This window comes from Balearica regulorum, chromosome 2, assembly GCF_011004875.1.
Source record: "Balearica regulorum gibbericeps isolate bBalReg1 chromosome 2, bBalReg1.pri, whole genome shotgun sequence".
Classification (NCBI taxonomy): domain Eukaryota; kingdom Metazoa; phylum Chordata; class Aves; order Gruiformes; family Gruidae; genus Balearica; species Balearica regulorum.
In genome coordinates, this window is record NC_046185.1 from 48344299 (window position 1) to 48368360 (window position 24062).

The 24062-nt window shown below is 42.0% G+C and overlaps 1 protein-coding gene and 1 long non-coding RNA gene across 2 annotated transcripts; one reads left to right on the top strand and one right to left on the bottom strand.

The window, feature by feature from the left end:
* The first annotated feature begins 601 nt into the window (after positions 1-601).
* On the top strand, positions 602-22214 carry LOC142600381 (uncharacterized). The gene is made up of 4 exons (XR_012833839.1): positions 602-767; positions 5136-5240; positions 7863-7916; positions 22104-22214. It is a non-coding gene; the product is annotated as an uncharacterized LOC142600381 (long non-coding RNA).
* Positions 1632-9573, bottom strand: LOC104635973 (transthyretin). The gene is made up of 4 exons (XM_010302989.2): positions 9461-9573; positions 8526-8665; positions 3775-3910; positions 1632-1917 (listed from the first exon to the last, which is right to left on the bottom strand). Exons 1-4 carry the CDS (start codon positions 9527-9529, stop codon positions 1810-1812), a joined length of 453 nt encoding a protein of 150 aa, XP_010301291.1. The 5' UTR covers positions 9530-9573; the 3' UTR covers positions 1632-1809.
* Positions 22215-24062: the final 1848 nt, after the last annotated feature.

The window sequence follows — 24062 nt, forward strand, 5'->3', positions numbered from 1 at the left end:
CTATTAAGAGATTTCTCTCAGTGGTGGCCTTCTCCCCACCTCTGATAAAAGGTAAGTGGATAATGTGTGGGCTACCTAGTTATCTTATGCATTCCCCTGGCGGAAAAATACATTACTTTTGGTTTCCAGCATGATAACCAGGTAACTACATAGCTGTTTCTGAAGCACAGTTAAACAATGTTTTAAGTCCTATCACTTACTTGTCCCTTAAATTCAGTACAAGTTCAGGACTTTCCCTGGACTGGGAAAAGGCAGGGCAGACTGCAAGGCAGCTCCCACCAGAAGCATCTGCTTCATTTTAGGGAAACGTTACTTCTTGAAATTAAACTTTGTCTTTCTGATCTTTGGTTAGACACATGTATGTACACTCTATATATACTAGGTTTATCCTATCATCAGATGGATGGCTACGTGCAGAGTAGTTGTTTGGGGGTTTTTGTTGGGTTTTTTTGTTTTTTTTAATGACTACACCTATATGAACATATTTATGTTCTATTTAGGGCCGGGCGTAGCCCACTGCAAATCAAACCTACTGGTTTTCAAGCACCAGGAATAGCAGGATCCCATGAAATCTGCATTATTTAAGATGGGTGCTGTTTTGAAACTATTTGCACTGCTTACAAGAGTTGCGTAACTATGGCAGTGTCCAGAAATTGGGGAAAAAAGTAACCAAATAGCGAAATATTAAAGGCAAGCTTTTGCAACTTGTGAATTCACTCAGTATGCAGTCATACCAGCAGGCTCCTGGTGTAGAGATAAACTCCAAGGTCAGTGGCGGATGAGTGCTGATGGTTTCTGAATGGCATGATTTCAGTAACTTTCTCTGTAGTTTCTGTAATCTCGTTAAAAAACAATTCCTCTGCTTCAGGATATGTTAAATACAGTAGGCCATCAGTCTACAGAAATCACTGCTAAAGCTTTCAAAACCTTTGGTCAGTATCAACAACATTATTGAATCACAGTCACTCTACAGCTTACCTTTTCCTGTTTCTAAAAATATGAAGAGAATATTAAGATGATGCTTCTATTTTAGAACTTTTTTTTAATGCTGGCTAGAGATTTGTCTTATTAGTGATTTCATTGGAATGCACTTGAATATGGTAGTCAGCTGGCTTAAAGATCAAAGAAGTTGTTAAAAATGGTGCTAATTGAAATTGCTTCAGAACTTCCTAGACTGTTTGAGCAGCAAACTGTCCTCTCAAAAGGACAAAGTGTTGAAGTTTACCTGGAGTTTTAAGTAAAGGTACACAGATTTTAACTCTTTCAGCTATTCAGATATAGGTATTTCAACAGTCTTTCTGCATTGTTTGTTCTGCTACTAGGTATTCAGAATTTCTTCTGTTTACCTTGTGACCTAGTTAATAGTTGGACTGTCTCTTCTGTGTGTAAACTAGGAGTAATATGGATGACTTTATTTTGAGTACATGTGTTTTTGATAAAATTTTTTAAGATAGCACAACTCTATTAACTTTCTTATTTTGAACCAATGCATTTGGTGAGATTTTTTTTTAAGGTAGTGGAGAAAGATAACAGAACCAAATCAAGTGCCATGCCATGCATGTTTTCCAGATGTCCTTTGCACTTGAATGCAAATCATGAACACAATAAAACTTCACCAATAGAATCAAAACTGTTTTAAAGAAGTAACATTTTATTGACGTGTCTGAAGTTTGCCAGGTTACAAAATGGAAAAAAAAAAAAACAACTAACGTAGCAAAAAGTTACGCATTAGCAGTAGGAAAAACCTTCCTCCTAAAAGCCTACGGTAGTTCTAGCGGAGGAGGATGTTTGTGTAGTGACAGTACGTGTTTATTCCTGGGGATCACTGACAACAGCAGTGGTTGAATAAGAGAAAGGACTGAGGAGAGCAGCAATGGTATAGTGGCGGTGACCGGAATCATTAGCAGTGAACACCACCTGGAAAAGAGAAAACTTGTGATCACGATGAACAACGTACGTTCGAAACTACCTTATTAAGAGATAGGAAGCACACTCCATTTCCTCTGCAGAATACTTTGCCAGTTCTGTCCAGGCAATGATTTTACCCTTCTGAAGGTAATGCTCTCCGTTACTTTGTGATGCTTGTTGAAGACTGAGAAATTTGTGAGATTTGGACCGAGGTCCACAAAGAGCTGAGGTGAAGCTAGGCGGAGATAGCTACACCTGAGTCGGGCAGACTAGTTTGTGATGTGGAATGGGAGGTTGAGGGGGAGGTATCTCAAATGACCAATAAGAAAGACAGAGAGATGAAATCCCATCTAGTGAACTTAAATACAACCTCTGGGTGAGGTGTCCAAGCAAGGCAGGCAGTTGGAGCCCAAAGCCGCTTTCGGTACTTCAGTGCCTCGCTCCTGTTTTTAACACAGCTGGTGATGGGTCAGTTCTTGCACTGAGAACTGAGTGGCTAGGCTTGCCAGAACAAGGAGAGACACTTGTTCTAAGATAACTCACATTTGCTGCTCTCCAAATCAGTCCCTGCACCCTGGGACATCCAGTTCCTAGGAAAGTGCCGTCACCTGGATTAAGCTCCCATTTTCTTTGGCTCTCTTTACCCTAATATTTGATCTATTTTCTGAACCATGACATACTTTCTACAAGAGGACTAGAGAGTTCCCTCCTACATCCCGGTCCTGCCAAAGCTTAAGCTGCTGGGACGTGAGGACTGTAGGCTTCAGTTATCTTGTACACAGTCAGTCACTGAACTCTGCCTGCTTCCCAGGCTAATTTGCTAACGTCTAGGCTGTTACACCAAAGGAAAGCTTCTTCAACAGCGTAGCTGGAACAGTCTCAACCAGGTGCTTTTAAGCACTGTTTGAGGTGAAACCCTTCTGAAGGTCCCAGCAACTTTTAGACATGCAAATGCTTAGGGAATATTTTAGAAGACTGTTTATTTGGGTCATTTGTAAATGACCCAAGCTGCACCTCAGGCTTTTATGGACCTGCGCCTCAGTCGTTTGTTTTAGTCTTCCACAGAGCTTCATAAACTTGTGGTTTAAAATGTTCTACAACGCAACCTGTAGCCATTCCAGACCGCTTAATTTGGGGAAACTTAATGGCAGATTAAGCCTGAAGAATTTAAACAATTTTTTTTAAAGTGCTAAGTAAACCTAACAGAACAGAGCACACAATAAATCACGGTAGGGCTGAAAGCAAAGGGAGGCACAAGACATGATTATATTGCTGGCCTGTTTATGAAATTTGAGTATTGATGAAACAGCCAACTTTGCCCACTATGGTTACTTCATTATATTTTTATGCCTTTTTTCTATTGTGTATCTCAGTACTGAGCAATATTTAGAAAAAAAAAAAAAAGGCATATCAGAAAGATTCATTTTATCCTGTAATTTCAAGTCATACTAGAATTCATAGATTTTTCAGGTGACTGATATGAGGGAAATCCCTCTGATTAAAGAACTCATTTCCTATAAAATGAGGGGTTTCAAATCCCTATATTCCTTCAGCAATGATAAAAGCAGTCTTTGTTTGTTTTTCTTTTTTGTTTTTTTGAATAGCGTAGCTCTTTTTTGAACAAAGGTCCCTACTGGTCTGAATGGGTGAATGGGCACAGCTCCACTTTGGAAGAGCTACATCAGCATTTGCTGGCGAGTTGGCTGCTTCCTTTGGCTTAGCCGGCTATATACTGCGTTTATTTACACATTCTTATGTGGTAGTGAACTGTTTCACCGAATTCAGTATTTAAGGACTGTATCTGTTCTTTCCGGCTGAAGCCACTACACAGTATATAGGTTATCAGGTATATTTGCAAATACTTACATCAGCATATTCATGGAATGGGGAAAGGCCAAGTCCCTTCCAGTAAGAGCTGGTGTCAAACTCAACCCTGTATACTCCTTCTACAAACTGTTCTTCTGTTGTGAGCTCATGGATCTCCCCATACTCTGTGGTTTTCCTGTAATGGTAAAGTATCTACATAAATACTTTATACCATCATTTAGATGCTAAACAGAAACAGTCAATGTGGAATATTAAATAGCAGAGGTCCTGCAGAGCCAAATTCCATGTGGAATGGTTTCTAATAATCTGAAATAATTCCCTCCTGCTGTGTAATGTATGTTTCCATATTGCAGAGCCTGTCTTTGCTACTAACTCATCCATATACATCACAAATCAAAGCTGGCTGGCTTTTTTTTTGTCTTTTCTGTTGCTATGGAAGGGATTACAGTTAAGGCCCCTCTTTTAATATCACATTTAACTTGTACCAAGTGCCCTGTGGAACCAGATGTTAGTGGCTTACGAAAAGAATCGTCATGATGAAGGGCAAGATGCCAAATCTCAAATTATAATTAGAGACAAGAGAGATTTTAGTAGGAAATTATTTTATTCTCTAGTTACTATCACTGAGGCTATAGGTTTTACCCCTATATGCTGATCCATCTTTATGTGACCCAGAGTGGTAGTGTCTTGGAACAGCAATTTACCATCACAAGTTTTTATTAATTTGAATTACAGTGCCGTGGTCAAAGAGCAGGGGCCTCTTCCACTGGGTACCATATAAATGAGCAAGAGGAATTCCCAGCTCAGAGAGATTATGTATGCTGCTTGTAACAAAAAACTCTGGGTGAATGAAGTCCAGAAGAAAAAAGGAAATATAGCTGGCATGGCACCCTATTTGTTTGAAAAGGAGCAAGTTTTGTATGACAGCTGTTTAAATATTTACATACTTAGCTCCTAAACCCCATTTATGTCTTTTCCCTCCTTTCACTTTATTTCTGATTTTTTTTTAACCAGGTTTGTTTTTTTCTGCTGAAAATATTTATTTGATATTTAGAGCACTTCATAACCACATGATATAGTTGAAGGAAAAATGAAGAAAGCCTTCACTTGAAGAACTAGTGGAACTTTCCCATCTGATGGCAAGGAGTAGTTGTCTGGGCAGAAAACAAAAGCTTGAGGAGGAAGGAGAGGGAGGGGAGAAAGTGGTGACATGCTGCTTATCAGACAGAATCAGCTGTGCTATTGCAGCTTTTCTTTCTCAGCCGCTGACGTCTCCTTCATCTTTGGTTAATGGTGATGAATGAAAAAAACCTGAATAACAGAGCTTTTGCTTAAATTAAGAAGTAACAGGATTGAAAATCCCATGCTAATTTTCAGATTTTCTTATATTTCAACTTTAGCACTTTGAAGACTGACAAAAGTCTTGCTGCTCCAGCACAAGTGAAATCAACTGTATTCAGGGGATACACAGACAATCCAAGCCCTGTTTGAAACATGACTCACAGGTAATTAGTGAAGTATACACATCTGTTTTCTTTTGGTTTAATTAGGACTTCCTGGCTTAACTTATATTGCCTTAACAAAAGACAATACGTAAAAGGACGAACAATTCATTGGTGAGCGTCCTTGAAACTGTGAAACAGAATTGCTGAGATCCTGCAAAATGTTCAAAGTGCAGGTTAGTAATTCACGTACATCTGCTTATAAGTTGGAGAGTCTAGACACAAACCAGTTAAAAGAAAAAATGGTGTCTGCCTCAAAATCTTTGTTCAGGTAAACAAGGTTTAGTTTCAGAAAAGCGTGGATGCAGCTTGAATGGTGCCAACCCAGAGTTGCAGATGTTAACCATCCAAAGCAGCTGGGAAACTGGAAACAGGAGTTCACTTGAAGACTCTCTCCCACTACCAGGAGTTAATGGCACTTGCTTAATTTTAGTTATTAAGCGGTAGCCATTCAAGGCAAGTGGTCTCACAAGCAAACCCTTCAGCATTACTGCTGCGTTGACAGCCAAGAGGACAGCGTGTGATTCAGAGCCTGGGTGGGATTAGCAGGAGGCAGAGGGTGCCTGCATCCGGCCCTGGTAGCAAAGAGCTACAAGTGATTCCTTCTGAACAGCACTTGTATTTCTGAGTGGGGGAATAAATATAGTATGGTTACTTATTCTTAATAGGATATAGATTGTCAGCATCTGTTTTAAGATGGACAGTTAACTTAAAAAAGCTGTGCTTTTCCAGCAAAAAAATTGCAAACAACTGGTTAAGTTATTATGGCTCTAGTCTATAGACTGCAATCCTGATCCTCTTTTTCACTGTCTGGACCTTAGCTGTATATTGTGACCAGGTTAAATCTACACTGTCTGTGCAATGATGTTTATGAACTCTTGGAATACATACTGCCCTGAGACAAACTCTGCGCTGGGATAAACTCTGCCCTCAGATGCAGACTGCTGGGGAAATAGCTCAGGAACACAAACTATTTTGGAGTTTAAAAAAAAAAAAAAAGAGGATGGGGGGAACAACTTCAAATATGCTGCAGTCTTCATTTATTTATTTACTTATTTACCACCAAAGTCACATGAGAACTATGTTTGGTGAATGCAACTCTTGAATTATGAGATAAGACCTAGATTTCTAAAAACATGTGAGGAGTGGGAAGGTCAAAGCTAGTCATGGGAGGAGCTCATATAGAACCCAAAACCCATGCTTCCCAGGTCTCTGTGCCCTAAAGCCTTCCTCAGAGTGCATCTCAGCTTGAGTTATCTCTTCTTGCCTATTTTGGGCTAGACTAATTTTGAAATAAGCCTCTTTATTGAAGTCAGCTGTTGCTATGCTAAGTTCCTCTCTGCCTTATAAATACTATTGCTTCAAATTCACCAGTTGCTAGATGCATTTGCTTAATTCCCTAAATTGTATTAGCAAACTAAAACCAAAAAGGTAAAAAAATAACTTTTGTAGACATTTGAACAAAATGTAACTTTTCCATATGCATCTGCTATGTACTGTAACTTCAAAATATTATTAACTGGACAAGAGTAGTTACAGATTGTGTTCCTTGATTGCATTGAGATTATCATCTGGTTTAACCCAGAGAAACTCTGGTTTTCCCAAAACAAAAAATTTGCAATCAAGTGTGAAAACTCAGTTCAAACAAGTGTCATCAGCTACAGTCAATGGTATTGCTGAAAGCAGCTTTGGTTAAGATGCAAGTTAAAGGAAAGGTTAAAATCTTTACCTGCAAAAAAAAATTGTGCTTTAACATTCCTCCACTGCCTTCCCCCAGCAAAATGATTCTCACTTGCCTAGGGCAATTCCTCTCAATTTATATTTAAGAAGTGATTTGATTTTTCTCAGGGGTGTACCAACCTAAAGTGCCAAAAGAGGTTGGCTTAGAAGAACTGCAGGATTTGTCTCCTTGGGCTTGTTGAGAGCAGTGTTGCAAACTGAACAAGAAAACACTGTTATGCCCCAAAAGTGAGGGCAGTTAACACTGATGTTGCATTTATCTTATTCCTCTGTATATGGTATTTTGTATTACGTGTTTGAGATTAAACATTTGAAATAATCTGGGTTTCCTAATAATGGCAGAAATAGTCATTGAGGACAAGATACTTTCCTTGTCTCTGCTTTCCTTGAAAACAATGTGTCATTTTTTTCATGGGGTTTCTCTGTTTGTTAAAGTAGATAAATCCATTCTGAGAGTCATTTGTTCCTAGATTAACACTCAGCATATGGGAGTAGAGATGTTTTTCTCCTATCTCCTAACCATTCTTGTTCCTTTTCAATGGGGAAAAGTATTTTTTGTTTTGAGTTTTATAAAAAGAAACCTTTCAGATGGAGAGAAAGATGTCTCTCTCCTTGTAGTCTTCTCCTCTGTTTTTTTTTCTGCAGCTTTTCTGTAAATCATACTATAAAAATTCAGTAAAAGAGAGTTGGATGCTCTGGTGGCTCCTGTCCATGCTTGTGCTTGTCATTCTGTGCTTGAATATCCTGCTGTTACTAGCGATTTCTCTTGACTTATTTGAAAATCTGATTCAGTGAGTTGTTACAATGGAATTTAAATGCCTGAATACCTCACCTATCTGAATTTTAATAAACTGTATTCCTCTGATATCCATACTTTTCCCATAGACTGAAGATAATAGTATTATTGCCTACCCTTCAGTGATGTTCTGAGGATGCTTTGTAAGTATTAAGCTGTCATTCTAGCAAAAGCCATGCAGATCTATAGAAATGACCACAAGCAAATGCTGAGATTGTGCTTCTGTCTTGTGTTACACTGGGACTCTTTAGAACTTTCTGGTCAAGGAGTTCCTTCCAACCAGCATGTTTGTTACACAGGAGAAGATGACTAATGCGCTTATTATTTGCATGTGTACAGACAAAGCTTACAGAGAGGATTGTGTATGCGACTGCTGCAAATACAGCTCTATATCCATTGCATATGAAGATAACTGGTTAGTTTGGATTACCTACAAAATTCTGGTAAGTAGGCTTTGAATTTCTTTTTTTAGTAGAAAGGAAAGATATTACTGAAGCTAGGAAGAAAATTATTAAACCTATTCCCTTACAAAGATGAATATCTCAACATATTTTTACAATTAGCGTGTATTTCAGTCATGGAAAGATTCCACTTGAATCTGATGGAGTTTAGACCAGAATTCACATGCTGTTAACAGTGATAGTGTGACATATGTGCTAGAAAACATATTGCATCAGAGCTCCATTCCCTTCATTTCTCAGTTCTTTGCCCGAGGCACCTTAAAAATGGCTCCATAAGACCGCATAACTTACCCAGCAGCAAAGTCCTGCCAGCTTCCATCTGCAGCCTTTTTAAAGACTTTAACAGCTACGTTAGCTGCAGGACTTCCTCTGACTGCATCCAGCACTTTCACCATGAGAGGGCATTTGGAATCAACAGAGCCATGGGAGACCTTGGGGAAAGCAGGAGAGATTGTATGGGAGCTGTTCACCAGCCCTGCAAAAACCTTCTTTCAAAGAAAAGAGGGATTCTTATCACAGAATTAACGTTGACTTAAAAGCAAGTTCTTTGCCAAATGGTATTCAAAGCTAGTTCACAAACACCTATTTCTTAAAGCAGAGTATCTTAGAGCTTTATACTGATAACTTTATTACACATACAAAAACAGATTGCTTAATAAATACTTAGAGTTGCATATGGCCCTAGGAAAATGTTATAAAGTATGCCTTTTTCATGAGGTCACAAATAAGAAAATAGTAAATTATTATAAGTTCAGGCAGACTATGTTAGCATAGGAAACCAACAAATAAATACCTATGGCATCCCTAGGGTTGAAAGAGTATTTGTTTCTTAAGCTTCATTATACTACAAGGAATCCTTAGTCACACTTCAAACGTATTTTTTCGAGTGCTATAGTGAAGCACTTGTTTGGTGAAGAAGGTAAAACTACCTCTATATTGAAGATACGGGATGTGAGTCACGAGCTGACAGAAACAGGCAGAAATAAAAGGTCACACCTCCTAGAACCCTGACCCTTTCATAATATCCTAAAATAGATGGGTAAATGGCAAAAAAAAAAAAAGAAGTTTTAAAAATTCTGAAGAAGCTACTGAAAAAATGATAGCAAAATAACACTCCAGCAAAGCCTAATGGTTACAGAATTTCATGGAAAAGGAGGATGCTAGTGAGCTAGAAAATCTAGATTATCATTCTTGTAATGATTGAGTTTGAATAAAAAGAGACTCACCAGTGGTGCAGCTTCAGAGAAAAATACCAGTCCAGCTAAGAAAACAAAGAGCACAGAGTGAAAGGCCATTCTGTTTGCTGTTAGTGAGCCTTGGAGCCAGCAGCTAGGAGCTGAGGGGATTTGGGATTTTATAGCCAATCCTACAACAAAACAGGCTGCTTATTGGGTGCCCATATGACTCCAAATCTGCTGATTCTGATTATTTGCTTAGTAAACAGTCCAATCCTAGAGTCAGTTCATGAATAGCACTGCCACTGCAGTCAATGGAAGGACTGCAGGATCACTAGAGCAAAGAGAATAAGTAACGGACACAAACATGACCCTTGCCTGGGGAGATTAGACTCGTAGAAAGCCCTCTACAAAATAATGCAAATGACCTTTGTTTGTCCAGAAATCCAACCAGTTCTAGGAGATCTTTACCTTGCCTTCAGGTTGTGCACAATAACACCCCAATGCTTTCTCTACGCCTGCTCTGTGTTTCTTCTCAATGTATTCAGTGCTTCTGAAGACCGGTTCCCACATACAGATGCAGACTCAGTGCATGGGTGATGGAGCTTGTTCGTTGTCTGGCTCAAGCAGTGCTAATGGTCCATGCTGGGAGACAGATTCCCAAGCAGTTGTCCTGCTTGTTGAAAAGGAGCAATGTTTCTGAAACCCAATTTAGATAGGATCTGACAACAGAAGTTCTCTTAGCAGAAGTTCCTAAGGTTTCATCTTTCCAAATGTTCAGATAGACATTGAGGTTTCCTCTTAGTCACTGTGAAGAGACCTTCAGAGATCTGTCCCCTTGGGAAGATAAAGGTCTCACAAAAGTGAAATGAGTCTTCTCTCGCTCCTTGTACCCTCGAAGGAGCCAAGGCAATGAGCATAGGCTGGTGGTTTATGTTAGCGTCTAACTAATGTTCTAGTTGCCAAACTCATATGCTGGAAATGTTATTGTTATGGTCTGAAATGTACATTTAGGTGAGGCTTTTCAGGGGTGAACTCAGCCCCAGCCTAAGTTGGGAGAATATGTCAGCTGGGGGAGTAGGTATGGTGTAGCTGAGTTTCTCCAGCTGCATCACATAAAAATTGTCCATACTGTACCCTGTGCTAGTTGAGACAAAGAAACAGCCCTGTTTGGCATTTCCTTCTCCCCATGTCCTAAACAACCCTGAGTTTACACTTCTATTCTCGGGAACTGACACACTCAGTTTTTACTGATTTCACAGTATTCTAACAAAAAGCAAGTTTGCCTCCTAACCTGAATAGGATTAAGATGAAGGTCAGAAGGAGAGAAGTCATGGATGGTATTCTCCAGTGGCTTTCATGCTTTCAGGCTGCTTTATGCAGTTGTTCTCTTTAGGCAAAGTTGTTTTTTGAAAAAAATCTGTATTACAGTAATCTCCTGAACTGGGATCAAAGCGCCCTTTGTACTTACAGCAAAGCAGGTTGGTACGTAGGTAGCATTCTACACTCACTTTGCACGCATGTGAAAGTCAATGCAAGGTGCCCAGGAGTAACAAATTGTGCTGCAAACTAGTGCTTGTGGGTTGTATTCAGATCTTGGAAAGGTAAATACTGCTCTTAGATTAATATATTGTAAATAAGTATAGATAAGTATGTTGTAAATATTTCTCTGAAGCAGTAAAGCTTTGTATGTCAGGAGGAAGAAAATTATCTGTATTCTAGTGCAAGTAGACTGTGCAGTGATTTGCTATCAGCTGTTCTGTGAGGAAATAATGCCAAGGAGCTAATGGTATTGGCACCTGCCTGCATGTGAAATTGCTCTTCTATGGAAGAATGACTTCAAAAATAATTATTTTTCCTAGGTTTTCCTGCGAGGTAGCAATTTCGGAAAAATCAAGTCTACAGGGATAGTACCTTTCAGCTGTCCATATTATCTACTTTACTTTCTTCTTTTATAACATTGACCTTTTGACAGCTGGTTTTTAAAGTGAATAAGGAGCATGAAAAACTCTAACCCCAAACATGGATTTTTTTTCTTGTCCTTCATTGCTGTATTTTTTAACTCTCTCCATCCCATACATAGCTGAGATGATAGAGATTCTTTAACTATTAGCAGGGGCACCATTCTGAAGGGAAATTAGACTTTGTGTCTTTGTGAATCTCCATTCACACATTTTGCAGATAACTAGATTATTTCTGTAAGTTCTAAGATACAAGTGGATTCAGTGACAAGGTAAAACAAAAGTGTTATTTCTCTGATCCAGAAGGCCATGGAGCATCTAGAATTTATACAGAATTCTATTCAAATCCCACGTGAACCTAATTTAAAACTACTGTAGCCTGGTGAAACCAATGCTAGGTAGATCTTCCTTCTTCCATTGTCAGCCTCAACCTATTAGCACAATATGCTAATGCCTTCCATAAAATGTATGGAAGGGCTCAGGAATTCGGAATAGCTGGCTGAGAAGAACGATTCTCCCTCGGTGGAGAATCAAAAACATGTGATTGTGGGAGGGAAAAGGAGAAAGGGGATGGGTAACTGCTGAGCATCCAACAAGTGTTGATTGAAGGTTGTCTTTCTATTGTTGTTAAACCTTTTCTGTGCAATGGGAGTCTGAAGCTTATAAATGAATAACTTATCCTAGATAAAAAAATATGGGAGTGTGAAATGACAAGGGGCTGAGCACTGAGGAGTAAGTGGGGCTGGGAAACGCTAGTCCTTCTGAAGGGGCAGGAAACAGGGCAGCTCCCAGAGACCGCTGGCAGGATACGTGCCACGAGGAAAGTGGTGCGACACAGAGCTTTAGCACAGAGCAACAGCATAAAAGCCCTACTGTAAGAAAAGGGTAAACAGAGTCACTGAAAACTCTGAAGAAAGAGATATGTAGGAATCCTGGTGTGGAAGAAACAGTAGGGTTACCTAGCTAATACAGAGATAGCATAAGGCTATTTGGGGACAAGGGGATACACAAAACCCAGAAGAAGGGGGGATCACCCAGCATACAGGGTCATTAGGGGGCTGGAGAAGAGAATGGCCAAGAGTCCCTGGTGTGCACAGTAAACTCAGCATTATGGAAGCTAAGAAGTATGAGACCCCCAGTTATGGAAAAATTTAGATAATCCTCAAATATGTAAATGTTTTAAAGGCTTATCTGAATTCCAAATCAGTTGAAGTTCATCTCTGAAGAATTAGAATTAATGCCTATTTTTAATGAAAGCATGTTCCCTGCGTGGAAGCATTACAGTGTTCAGGTCAAGAACGTGTCCCACTAATACTCTTGTTTATATCAAGGAGTTTTCCAACTGCATGACAGTATTTTTCTCTCTCTTCCATCTAGTCTTACACACTCATGCTTGTTTTACATAGATAAACTCCTTATTCTCTACTCCATTTCCTTCTATTTGATTTTATTTAGAAAGCCAACTGCTTCTACATGACAAAATGCTCAGGCTGGAATACCTGACTTTGACATAAAAACCTGTAAGCTACTCCTGTGACATTGGAGTGAAAGGGACTGATAGATGGTAAACCATTCAGTAATCTAGATAGATTTGCCTAGCACTTTCCAAAGAATTAATTGATTCCTGAGCTCTGAAAAAATCCTTTCTAGAGACCTGAATGTGACACTTTCTTTCACTTCTCTGGAATACCATTCCATTAGGGTTTATAGGAAAAGACCTGAGATTTACCTCTCAAAGAAGTTTTCCTGCACTTTCTGAACTGGAATCAAGCACTCTTTGAGTTTTACTCCAGGTGTCTGCCAGCTGAGTTGCTGTGGCAGAGCTCTGGCACATCAGCAAGCACTCAGTGCAGTACCTGCTGAAGTCAGGGAGAGATTTTCTGTTGATTTCACTATTTGCTAATCATGTAAAATTTTCCCTCTCTGCAAAGCCAGGGATAATACTTTTCTAATTAAAAAACGTGCTCCAGGAGGTTCATGTTTGAGCTTGAATTTCAATTCGTAAATAATTGCATTAAAAAATAGTGGCATTTCAGGCATGTGTAGTGTGTGCATGTTTGTCAGCCTGCTGCCTATTTTGGTTTTCTCTGAGCAATACACTTGTATTTAGAGTTTTAATGATCATTCTCATATTTCTTTGTTCATAGGACTCACATTGGCTATTTTAATGGGAAATGGGGAAACACTAGTGATCTTAAACAGAAAAATCAGAAAATAATCCTTACTTTGCATGCTACATCAAATCCAGTTAGTTTGAAAATGAGGAAATGTAAACTGCTAACAAAAAATTTAGAAGACAGATGGGTTGGGCTGGGCTTCAGGTACAAAAATCACAGGTTTTGATCATTTCAAGGTTATGTCCAAGGAGCATCCTGGGACATAGCCCAAAGTCAAAAAAAAAAAAAAAAAAAGAAAAAAAAAGAGAGACATCTAAATAGATGATTGTTGCTTTGGAGAATTTGTAATGTATGAATTCATCCAGCACCTGCTCATCTCAGCAGGCTTTTGCCCAAGGTCACTGGGCACTGATCACTACAAGGTACCACTTCGTTAGCTACCCCTATAGTCCCTGTGATCCCTCTAAAACAAACTTCTGTTCTTCAACTTTAATATGTATTTATGTCCACATACTAATCCATCAGTCTAGACAAGTGATTGGAAAAAAAAACCCAACAACCCCAAATCAATTTATACACAAAGCTACCTGAGTATCCCTTGTGCCAGCCCTGATGCCTTAACCTTTTCTATTGCTGAAAGATGCTTGGAACTTGCCATAAGAGCAATGTTTTTAAGAGTCAATTTCTTTGTTTAGCAAAATGATTACATGGTTCAGGTTATAATTTTTTTTTTGTCCCCTTCTTATAGTAAGAAAGAGGTACACAGTAAATCTACAACATGACACAAATATTTCTGATAGCAAAAAACACTAAGAGAGGCCACTATTTTCCTAGGGTCTTGGCTAGTCTCTTATGGGAGTGTATGACAATTTTTAAGGGAATCTCCATAAATTCTCAATTTATTCTCAGTGGACTGCAGATGTCAAATGAATAATTAGATCAGACATGACAGAAAATCTTCCCCTAGCTATTATGACCGATGAAAAGATTCTGTAGAGTTAATCTTTACTTAGGTTATATATATATTTGCTAAAGGTCCTATGTCAGCTATTGCAGCTCTGTACTTTGCTCAGCATCTTGCCATTCAAGATTGTAAAATGCTGAGTCTAAGGCACTTCATTCTGGTACCCAAATACAAATAGGTGTGTGGAAATGCCTGTTTTTCCAGCATGCAGGGCCACCTGGGTAGTCTCTTCAAAAGCTTCTTCAAATTTGCACAGGGCCAAATTAGCTAGTGGTTAATGGCTAATCATCCTATAATGTCATTTAAATTACTCAATTCTTTCTTTAGTGGAGATCAGTATATGGAGACCACCACATGGACTCATCCGGCTGCAGCTTGGATGTGAAGTGTCACGGGAGTGCCCGGGAGTGCCTTTACACTCTGTCGTGTGTCCTGGGCTGCCCAGCCCTGTATCCCTCCTGCCGACCTGCCCCACCTTGGAATAAGTTCCCCATCTGCCCTGGAATAAAATCAACTGGGTGTGCTGTTGAGCAGGGAGCTACCAAGATACAGCGACAGTCACGCATCTATGCCTTTATTTTTATTAACTGAACCGGTGCCTGCTGCCTGCCAAAAGCTCTGAGGAAATGCTGCACTAATCATTTTATCTCATAAACAGCGTTCCTGTATCTACCACGGGCTTCACTGAACTTCTGCATCAGTTTCAAAGTACATTTACCAGTGCCACTGGTCTGGCTAAAACAAACGTGTACTGCATGACAATAGATCTGAGAGGAAACAACCTTGTATCTTTTGAGGGACAGAAAGAAAAAGGTATCTCAAAAGGGCAGGAACAGGGCAGATTAAGACCCTTATGTACGTACAATACAGTAATAACATCTGGATTTCCTTTTTTTGTTGTTATTTTGCTCTTCCTCAACTTTTAAGAACAAGAATAAAGTATACTACAACATTTCAAGGAGAAAAACTGTTGAAAAAGGGCTAGATACTTCTATGCTGTGGAACCAGCAGTGTGATGCATAAGCAGAATAAAAGAGTTAATAGCTATCATACACCAGACACTGCTCTTAGACTGGTTTACCTGAGCCAAAAGCTGTTGCTGGTTATACCCATAGTAGATGTGAAAGCTAACTCTGTGAGCAAGGTAGGAAATACGTGATGAAAGCATACTATAATAGATGTCAATATCTCTGAGATTCCTAGTGCTTCGAATCATAGAATCACAGAATGGTTTGGGGTCAAAAGGACCTTAAAGATCATCTAGTTCCAACTCCCCTGCCATGGGCAGGGACACCCTCCACTAGACCAGGTTCCCCAAAGCCCCATCCAACCTGGCCTTGAACACTTCCAGGGAGGGGGCATCCACAACCTCTTTGGGCAACCTGTTCCAGTGCCTCACCACCCTCACAGTAAAGAATTTCTTCCTAATATCTAATCTAAATCTACCCTCCTTCAGTTTAAGGCCATTGCCCCTTGTCCTGTCACTACACTCCCTGATAAACAGTCCCTCTCCAGCTTTCCTGTAGGCCCCTTCAGGTACTGGAAGGCTGCTCTAAGGTCTCCTTGGAGCCTTCTCTTCTCCAGGCTGAACAACCCTAGCTCTCTCAGCCTGACTTCACAGGAGAGGTGCTCCAGCCCTCTGTTCATCTCCATGGCCCTTCTCTGGACTCAGTCCAACAGCTGCATGTCTTTCTTGCACCGGAGACCCCAGAGCTGGAAGCAGTACTCCAGGTGGGGGTCTAAGTAGAGTGGAGTAGAGAGGCAGAATCACCTCCATTGACCTGCTGGTCATGTTTCTTTTGACACAGCCCAGGACACAGTTGGCTTTCTGGGCTGCAAGCGCACATTGTCAGGTCACGTTCTCATCCACCAAAACCCCCAAGTCCTTCTCCTCAGGGCTGCTCTCAATGCATTCTCTGCCCAACCTGTAGTTGTGCTTGGGATTGCCCCGACCCATGTGCAGAACCTTGCACTTGGCCTTGTTGAACTTCATGAGGTTTGCACGGGCCCACCTCTCCAGCCTGTCAAGGTCCCTCTGGATGGCATCCCTCCCCTCTAGCATGTCGACTGCACCACACAGCTTGGTGTCATTGCCAAACTTGTTGAGCATGCACTCAGTGCCACTGTTCCTGTCACTGACAAAGATGTTAAACAGGGCTGGTCCCAATCACAACCCCTGAGGAATGCCACTCATCACTGATCTCCACTTGGACATCAAGCCATTGACTGCAACTCTTCCAGTGCAACCATCCAGCCAATTCCTTATCCAGCAAGTGGTCCATCTGACAACTCTCTCCAATTTAGAGACAAGGATGTTGTGCGGAACAGTGTCAAATGCTTTGCACAAGTTCAGGTAGATGATGCCAGTTGCCCTTCCCTTGTCCACCAACGCTGTAACACCATCGTAGAAGGCCACCAAATTTGTTAGGCACAATCTCCACTTAGTGAAGCCATGTTGGCTGTCACCAGTCACCTCCTTATTTTCCATGTGCCTGAGCATAGTTTCTAGGAGGATCTGCTCCATGAACTTGCCGGGCACAGAGGTGAGACTGATCGGTTTGTAGTTTCCCGGGTCTTCCTTTTTTTCCCCTTTTTAAAAATGAGAAGTTATGTTTCCCCTTTTCCAGTCAGTGGGAACTTCACTGAACTGCCACAGCTTCTCAAATATGGTGGATAGTGGCTTAGCAACTTCATCCGTCAGTTCCCTCAGGACCCGTGGATGCATCTCCTCAGGTCCCATGGACTTGTGCACCTTCAGGTTCCTTAGATGGTCTTGAACCTCATCTTCTCCTACAGTGGGCAGGTGGTTCTTCATTCTCCCAGTCCCTGCCTTTGCCTTCTGTGACTTGGGCGGTGTGGCTAAAACACTTGGCAGTGAAGACTGAAGCAAAAAAGTTGTTAGGTACCTCAGCCTTCTCCATATCCTGGGTAACCAGGCCTCCCATTTCCTTCTGGAGAGGGCCTACGTTTTCCCTAGTTTTCCTTTTATCACCTATAGAAGCTTTTCCTGTTACCCTAGATGTCTCTGGCCAGATTTAATTCTATCAGGGCTTTAGCTTTCCTAACCTGATCCCTGGCTGCTTGGACAGTTTCTCTGTATTCCTCCCAGGCTACCTGCCCTTGCTTCCACCCTCTGTAGGCTTCCTTTCTGTGTTTGAGTTTGTCCAGGAGCTCCTTGTTCATCCATAGAGGCCTCCCAGAGTTTTTGCCTGACTTCATCTTTGTTGGGATGCATCGCTGCTGAGCTTGGGGGAGGTGATCCTTGAATACTAACCAGCTATCTTGGGCCTCTCTTCCCTCCAGGGCTTTGTCCCATGGTATTCTACCAAGCAGATCTCTGAAGAGGCCAAAGTCTGCTCTCCTAAAGTCTAGGGTAGTGAGCTTGCTGTGTGCCCACCTCGCTGCCCTGAGGATCTTGAACTCCACCATTTCATGGTCACTGAGCTGCACATTCCCATCAGCCCCTTCTTGCTGGTGCGAACAAGACCCAGCATGGCTTGTATCCTTCCATTCCAACATTCCATCATAGGAGCCATCCCACCCCGTCTCTGTGATGCCAATGAGATCACAGCCCTGCAGACATGGGCACATCTCTAACTCCTCTTGTTTATTCCCCATGCTATGTGCATTTGCAAGAGGCATTTCAGTTGGGCCTCTGATGGTGCTGACTTACTGGTAGAGTGGCTGGAATTCCTTTGAGGTATTTCACTGGTGTTTCTCTGTTGGCTCCTATTGTCTCAGGAGCCCCTGGCTCATCTCCATAAGACTTCAGGTGTGCTGCAGTCTATCTCTGAGAAACAGGCTGAAGGTCCTCGCTAGCACCCCATCCCTCTGACGTTGGGGGGTCAGCACACAGCTTTTTGCAGGCAAGCCTGATCCCCCTCCCCCTTCAAGCCTAGTTTAAAGCTCTGTCAATGAGCTCCGCAAGCTCGCAAGCAAAGACCCTCTTCCACCTTTTAGAAAGGTGAATCCCATCTGACACCAGCAACCTTGGTGCCGTGTAGGCCATCCCATTATCAAAAAACCCCAAATTGTGGCAGCAACCAGCCACGGACCCATGTATTAATAGACTGGGTCCATCTGTTCCTCCCAGTAGCACTGCCCATAACTGGAAGGAGAGAGGAAAAAGTAACCTGTGCTCCGGATTTCCCTCACCAACAGTCCCAAGGCTCTGAAGTCTCTTTTGATCACTCCTGGACTATGCATTGCAGCTTCATCATCACCCACATGGAAGAGCAGTAGTAGTAGTAGTCTGAGGGCTGTACCAGGCTGGGAAGATTCCTAGTGATGTCCTTAACTCAGGTCCCAGGGAGACAGCAGACTTCCCTAAGAGCAGGGTCTGTCCGGCTTCTCACCACATTGCTTGTAAATCAAGCTAGTTTTGTACTACGTGAGACAAAAATCATTTAAACGCTTTGAAATGCTGTGGGCTACATAAGTTGACAGGAGATTAACTGTCAGTCATGACTTGGTATATTGAAAATGAAAAATCTAGCTTGTGTATGTCTTCATACATGTAAATACACAAACTCCAATTATGTCTGCCCTACATAATTGCAAACACAGATTGCTGCTTTAAATGGGTGAACAATGGCAACGTGTATAGTTTTCCCTGATTAAGCCTCTGTGGTTATCACTCCCTTTACCTGCTGCCAGCCAAGCTGGGAGACTGAATTCTAATCACATAACAGGTACATGCTCAGGTTTATAGAGCTTGTGAGTAGTTCGGTGCAACCTCTGCTGCGGATAAAACCAGCAGTTTCTTTGCTATCTCTGAACAAGGTTCAGAACACCTCTTGTAGCACAAAAATAAAATATATATCAGATGAGGCTACAACTTAGCTGTATGCATGGCCATTGTGCCACTGTTCTAGATCTACAATCACAGCTATTATAAAAGCTGCTTTATGCAGCTGGGGTATGCATTTTATCCCTGCCCTGTATCTGTGTATGTTCTTCCTGGGGAGCATGTAGCTTCTCTTTCTTGGTCTGCATAGTACGTGGGTGCACCATATACCATTGCTGAGAAACTGTTCAGTCACAGGACTGTTCAGGACTTGTTCTGCATCCAGGGATGCTTTACCAATAACAGTCATGAAGTGGCGTGATCCACAGCGCTGCATGAGCATGGAGCTATTGGGGAATTATTCCCACTGCCCGCTGTTGTGGGATGTGGAGGTCTCAAGCAACTTTGTACAAAAGCTCATTTTCCTTGCTCGCAGCAATTCAAGCTAGTAGCAGAGCTGACCAAAGGATCCCTTGATGCTGGATGTTTGTCCACTGACTGCTATATTCCAATGACTTAACTTCAATATAAGCCCACAGGTCTTTTATATTCAGGCAATTAGTCTAAACCCTTCTCCTTGCTTGGCTCTAAAATCTTTAAATTCTATAATGCAGATTATGCTGTAGAATGTACCAGTAAAACATGCCTACGTTGTGTTTTACCTTTTGTGACACTTTTTTCCTCCAGGGGTTGAGTTTGGTTTTTCAAATCTTTGAGGAATTCAGTGTTGCTTGACTAAAGTAATCCAAGAAAATCTGGAGTCCTGATAGTATGAACTGTGGTTATTGTACAGGCTCTTCTAACAGCAGTTCCCAGACCAGAGCTCATGGACCACTCCTGCTCCTCATCACCCCAGCATTCGTGCAGAGCTGATCCTGCCCAAAGGCATCTGCCAGGTAGTGCCATCCCTGTTTGTAGGGCAGCACTATGGTCCCTTCGCTACTACATGATGCAGTACACAGCACCCCACGTCTTCCTGAAACTGCATCACAGCCCATAACATCAGAGCTACTGGAAACCAGCTTAGGGAAATATGTACTGGTAAACTAAACTTGTTTAATCCCCTTCATCTCTGTGATTTTCCTCTCTAAGCAAGTTTCAAAGGAATTTTAATCCCCTTTCATGTAGGCCAGAAAAGGCACTGAGGCCAGCAGCTTGTCCACACCTAGCAGAATTGTTACCACACTTTATGTTCACATACTGCCCTAACTCAAGTGTGGTCAAATAGTCAAATCCTTAGGACCGCTTGGATCCCTCAAAATGCTTTGAAATGTCAGATCAAAATCTTTATCCATCCTTGCTAATTAGCATTACCCCCCAACAGAGGACAAAATATTTATGCACTCTGGATTATTTTCTTTATTCTGCTTTCCTTCACGCAATTTAAAAGATTCCCTCTGTCCTCAGTATTAGACTCCTCTACACTATCGGCTGCTACTTTGTACAGATGATTTCCCATGAGTTTGACATTATTTGCTACAGGGCTCCTGGTGACAGGGAAAAAGTAAATTTTAGCTTTTTCTTTAAAGATGATACTTGGCAAGTAGGTGCTTTAGTCTTTGAAAGATGATGAAAGAAGCATAGCCTGAAATGGGCAAAACCAGCAAATAACTCCAGCCCACGACTATTATCTGGGGAATATTTGACTATAGACAGAATTGTAGATCTTTTATTAGTATCATCAGCTTGATGAGTCTATTGAAGTTCCTCCGCAAAGTACAAGAAGTCACATAAAAAGAGGAACACATACTAATTTGGCTCCTTCTTTGTACCATTATGTGAAGAAGGCTGTAAATAGCAGGAAAAGTGTGTAATTGCTAGTCACACTCCTTTCTGTTGAGCAATTTGTCTTTTTTTTTTTTCTTTCCCCAGCCAGGGTTGGCATGCAGAAGTTGGGAAAAACTCAGTGCACAAAAGCACTGAGCTATACATGGCTTATGAGACTTCCCCCCCGCCCGAAGTGGCACGCACAACTGCGTGCTGCATACACACATCTGGCTTGTGGATGGTGAGTTTATTTCCTGCAGAGGTCCATAAGTACTCTAGTAACATCTACCAACACAGGTGTAATTGCTTTGAGAAACCATCCCTTGGGCTCTTTTGAAAGCCAGAACTACTTCCTTTCACCCAACCACCCAAAAAAAAGCAGAGGAGAGGTAGCAGAGAGCCCTGTTCTGCCCTTCCCATTCGCCCATCAGCTCCTTCCCAAGGGGACCCTGCCCATGGCCTGTGGCAGGGCACCCAGTGGTCCTGGAGTTCTGCAGCCCCCTTGGCAAGCTCCATGCCACCACGGCTCATTTGGCCTGGGAATAAACGGCTCCAGCAAACTGGAGCAGAGTCATGTCATGTTACGGAGTGATTCTGTTACAGGGTTCATGGATCTGGCATAGGCAGGTCTTGGCTGCTCAGTTTTGGAGCAAAATACCACTGTAAAAATAATAAATAAAAAAAAAAAAGCCATGGCCTTGGCTAAAGATAAACAAACCTGGCAAAGCAAAGTTAATCCTTTTAAAATGTAAATATTAAATTAAACTTTCCTTTTAAGAGCACCCTTGGGTGTGTTGCCCTTTGGCTGGAATACCTTCCCTCTCTCCTCTGCTGCTGGGCAGCACCGCTGGGATGGCAGCCCATCCCTTCTGCAGTTCGGGGAACAAATTTCTCAAGGTGGGAGGAAGCTGTCGTCGCTGGAGTCTTGTCCTTGGGGATCACAACACATGCAAAGAAAAAGACATCCGAGCTGGACTATGGGGGAGAATCTGCTGAATGACAAGCAGGGCGTGCAGTCTTACCAGCCGCTCCGAGGCGCGGCTCAGCCTGGCTGTCAAGTAGCTTATAGAATGTCTTTTAACTACCTCTCTGCCCCCAGATTCACAGCAACATTGCAAAAGATGACGGCTTGTCTTGCTCCTCCAGACTCTTTAGCTAAAAAGCACAGGAGTGGAAAACCAGAAGGTGAGAAGGAGATGGAAAAAAAGAGGCTGGGATGTAAAGAGTGTGGTGCTAGGCATCTAAATCTAAGACTTTTTGTGATGTTTATGAAAATAGCTGAGCCTAGGAGAGGGTTGAGGTAGGCTGGCACTCTGTCAGGTGCAGACAGTCTCTCAAAGATGGGACGATGAAGGCAGTGGCTCTGGGTAAGGATCGTTGCATTGCTGCACCACTCTCTGAGCATCTCTGTGACATTGTGGATCCCCAAAAGGTGTGATGACTGTTGTTTTTATCCACCAGTGAAGAGTAATTTCCAGTGCAGCACTTTTAGCCCACTGGTCCCTTCTTCCATGTTCCTCCTGCTTATGACATAGGATCTTAACACAGTCAGTGGATGTATTTGTTTGGATTAATCCTGTGTTTCTTTGAGTAAAGTTTGCTAATTCTTATAAACAATTTTATTTGCCCAGCTGAGCTGGACTTTGGGCAACTTGGAATTCAAGTGTCTGCATAATAGTGCTGAAAGGCACAATATAGCCAGTACCGGGGAAACCTGTTCTGCCTGCCCAGACAGGGACCTTTTCTGCTCTCTGTTCAGCAAAGAGAGGAATTTTAAGTCACTGGCTTTCCATCCTCAGTTTGTAATTCTGTTGCTAAGTGGCAACGAAAGAAGATTATCGGATCATAGATTAACAGAAACCTCTATTCAGTGCTCTTGTGTAATTATACATTTCAGTTACTTATCTGAGAACTGAATTTAGCTGCTGTGCTCCCACCCCACCCTCACCCCTCCATAGATCTGTTATCCCCAGGGGCTGGTCAGGATCCTGAACAACTGGCCCTTCCTTTCCACACAGCCTCTGCACCCCAGGGTGGCTCTGCCTACTCGGGTACCCTGGGGGTCTCTGCTTTTAGGGAGGGTCTCAGAAAGTCCTACTCTAGTCCTTCTGAATGGTTTATTTTGGGATAAAGCAGGACAGAGCGTATAAAAGAGTTTAGAGAATTCAGATCTTTCAGAGGTCTCCCACTTCCTTCCTTCATGGAGAAATGTCTCGTTTATTTTTCTTTTTTTCCCCAGCCAGTGTGGTTCCATTCTCTCAAGCAAAAGTGGTCAAGCAGCTTCAGAAAGTGGAGGAAGAAACAAACATGAGTGGCCAAGGTAATTATTAAATGTTAAGGGTGAACCTCTGGCAGAAATTGCTTAGAGTGGGGTTTTAGATGGAACCAGTGAAAAAGGCATGGAAAAATCAGGCAGCAGCATGGAAAAACCAGGCAGCAGCAGGGCTGGCCAGTGTCGGGGACACAGACAGAAAGGGAGTCTGGGAGGGAGATGTGGTTTGTCAGCTGGGAGCAGGGGATGGTCATGCAGAGCACGTGTGTTCACAGAAGCATGGGGAGCAAAGACCTCCTCATGTAGGAAAGCAGTTTAGATTATTTTAAGTCGAAAAGCTGCACCAAAGAGAACCATGTGAGAAAGAGGAGACAGAAAGAAGGGCAGAGCTGCATGGGACCCATCCCTGGGACTGAGAGGGAGGAAGGAACATGAGCCATGCATTTAATAAGGGCAGGGAAGGGGAGGAGAAGGATTGCCTGGCTAAAATGTAAGTAAAAGGATTGGCATGGAGGGATGGTGAGAAACCAGAGCTGCAAAAACAACAGAAGGGAAGGATGTGCGGAGGGAGAGAGGTAAACAAAAAGATACACTTTCAGGAGGTGATGGACACAGATTGTAATGCAAATAAAACATAGAAACTGCAAGTAGCAATGTATAGAAAAGGAAATCTGTTGGCAGTTCAGTATACCTGCTTTCCAGGGGATTGGTATTTTCAATGTCTTTTATGCTTGAGTCTCCCAGGGAAGCAGTAACTCAAGAAAAAACAAGGCTGAAATAATATTT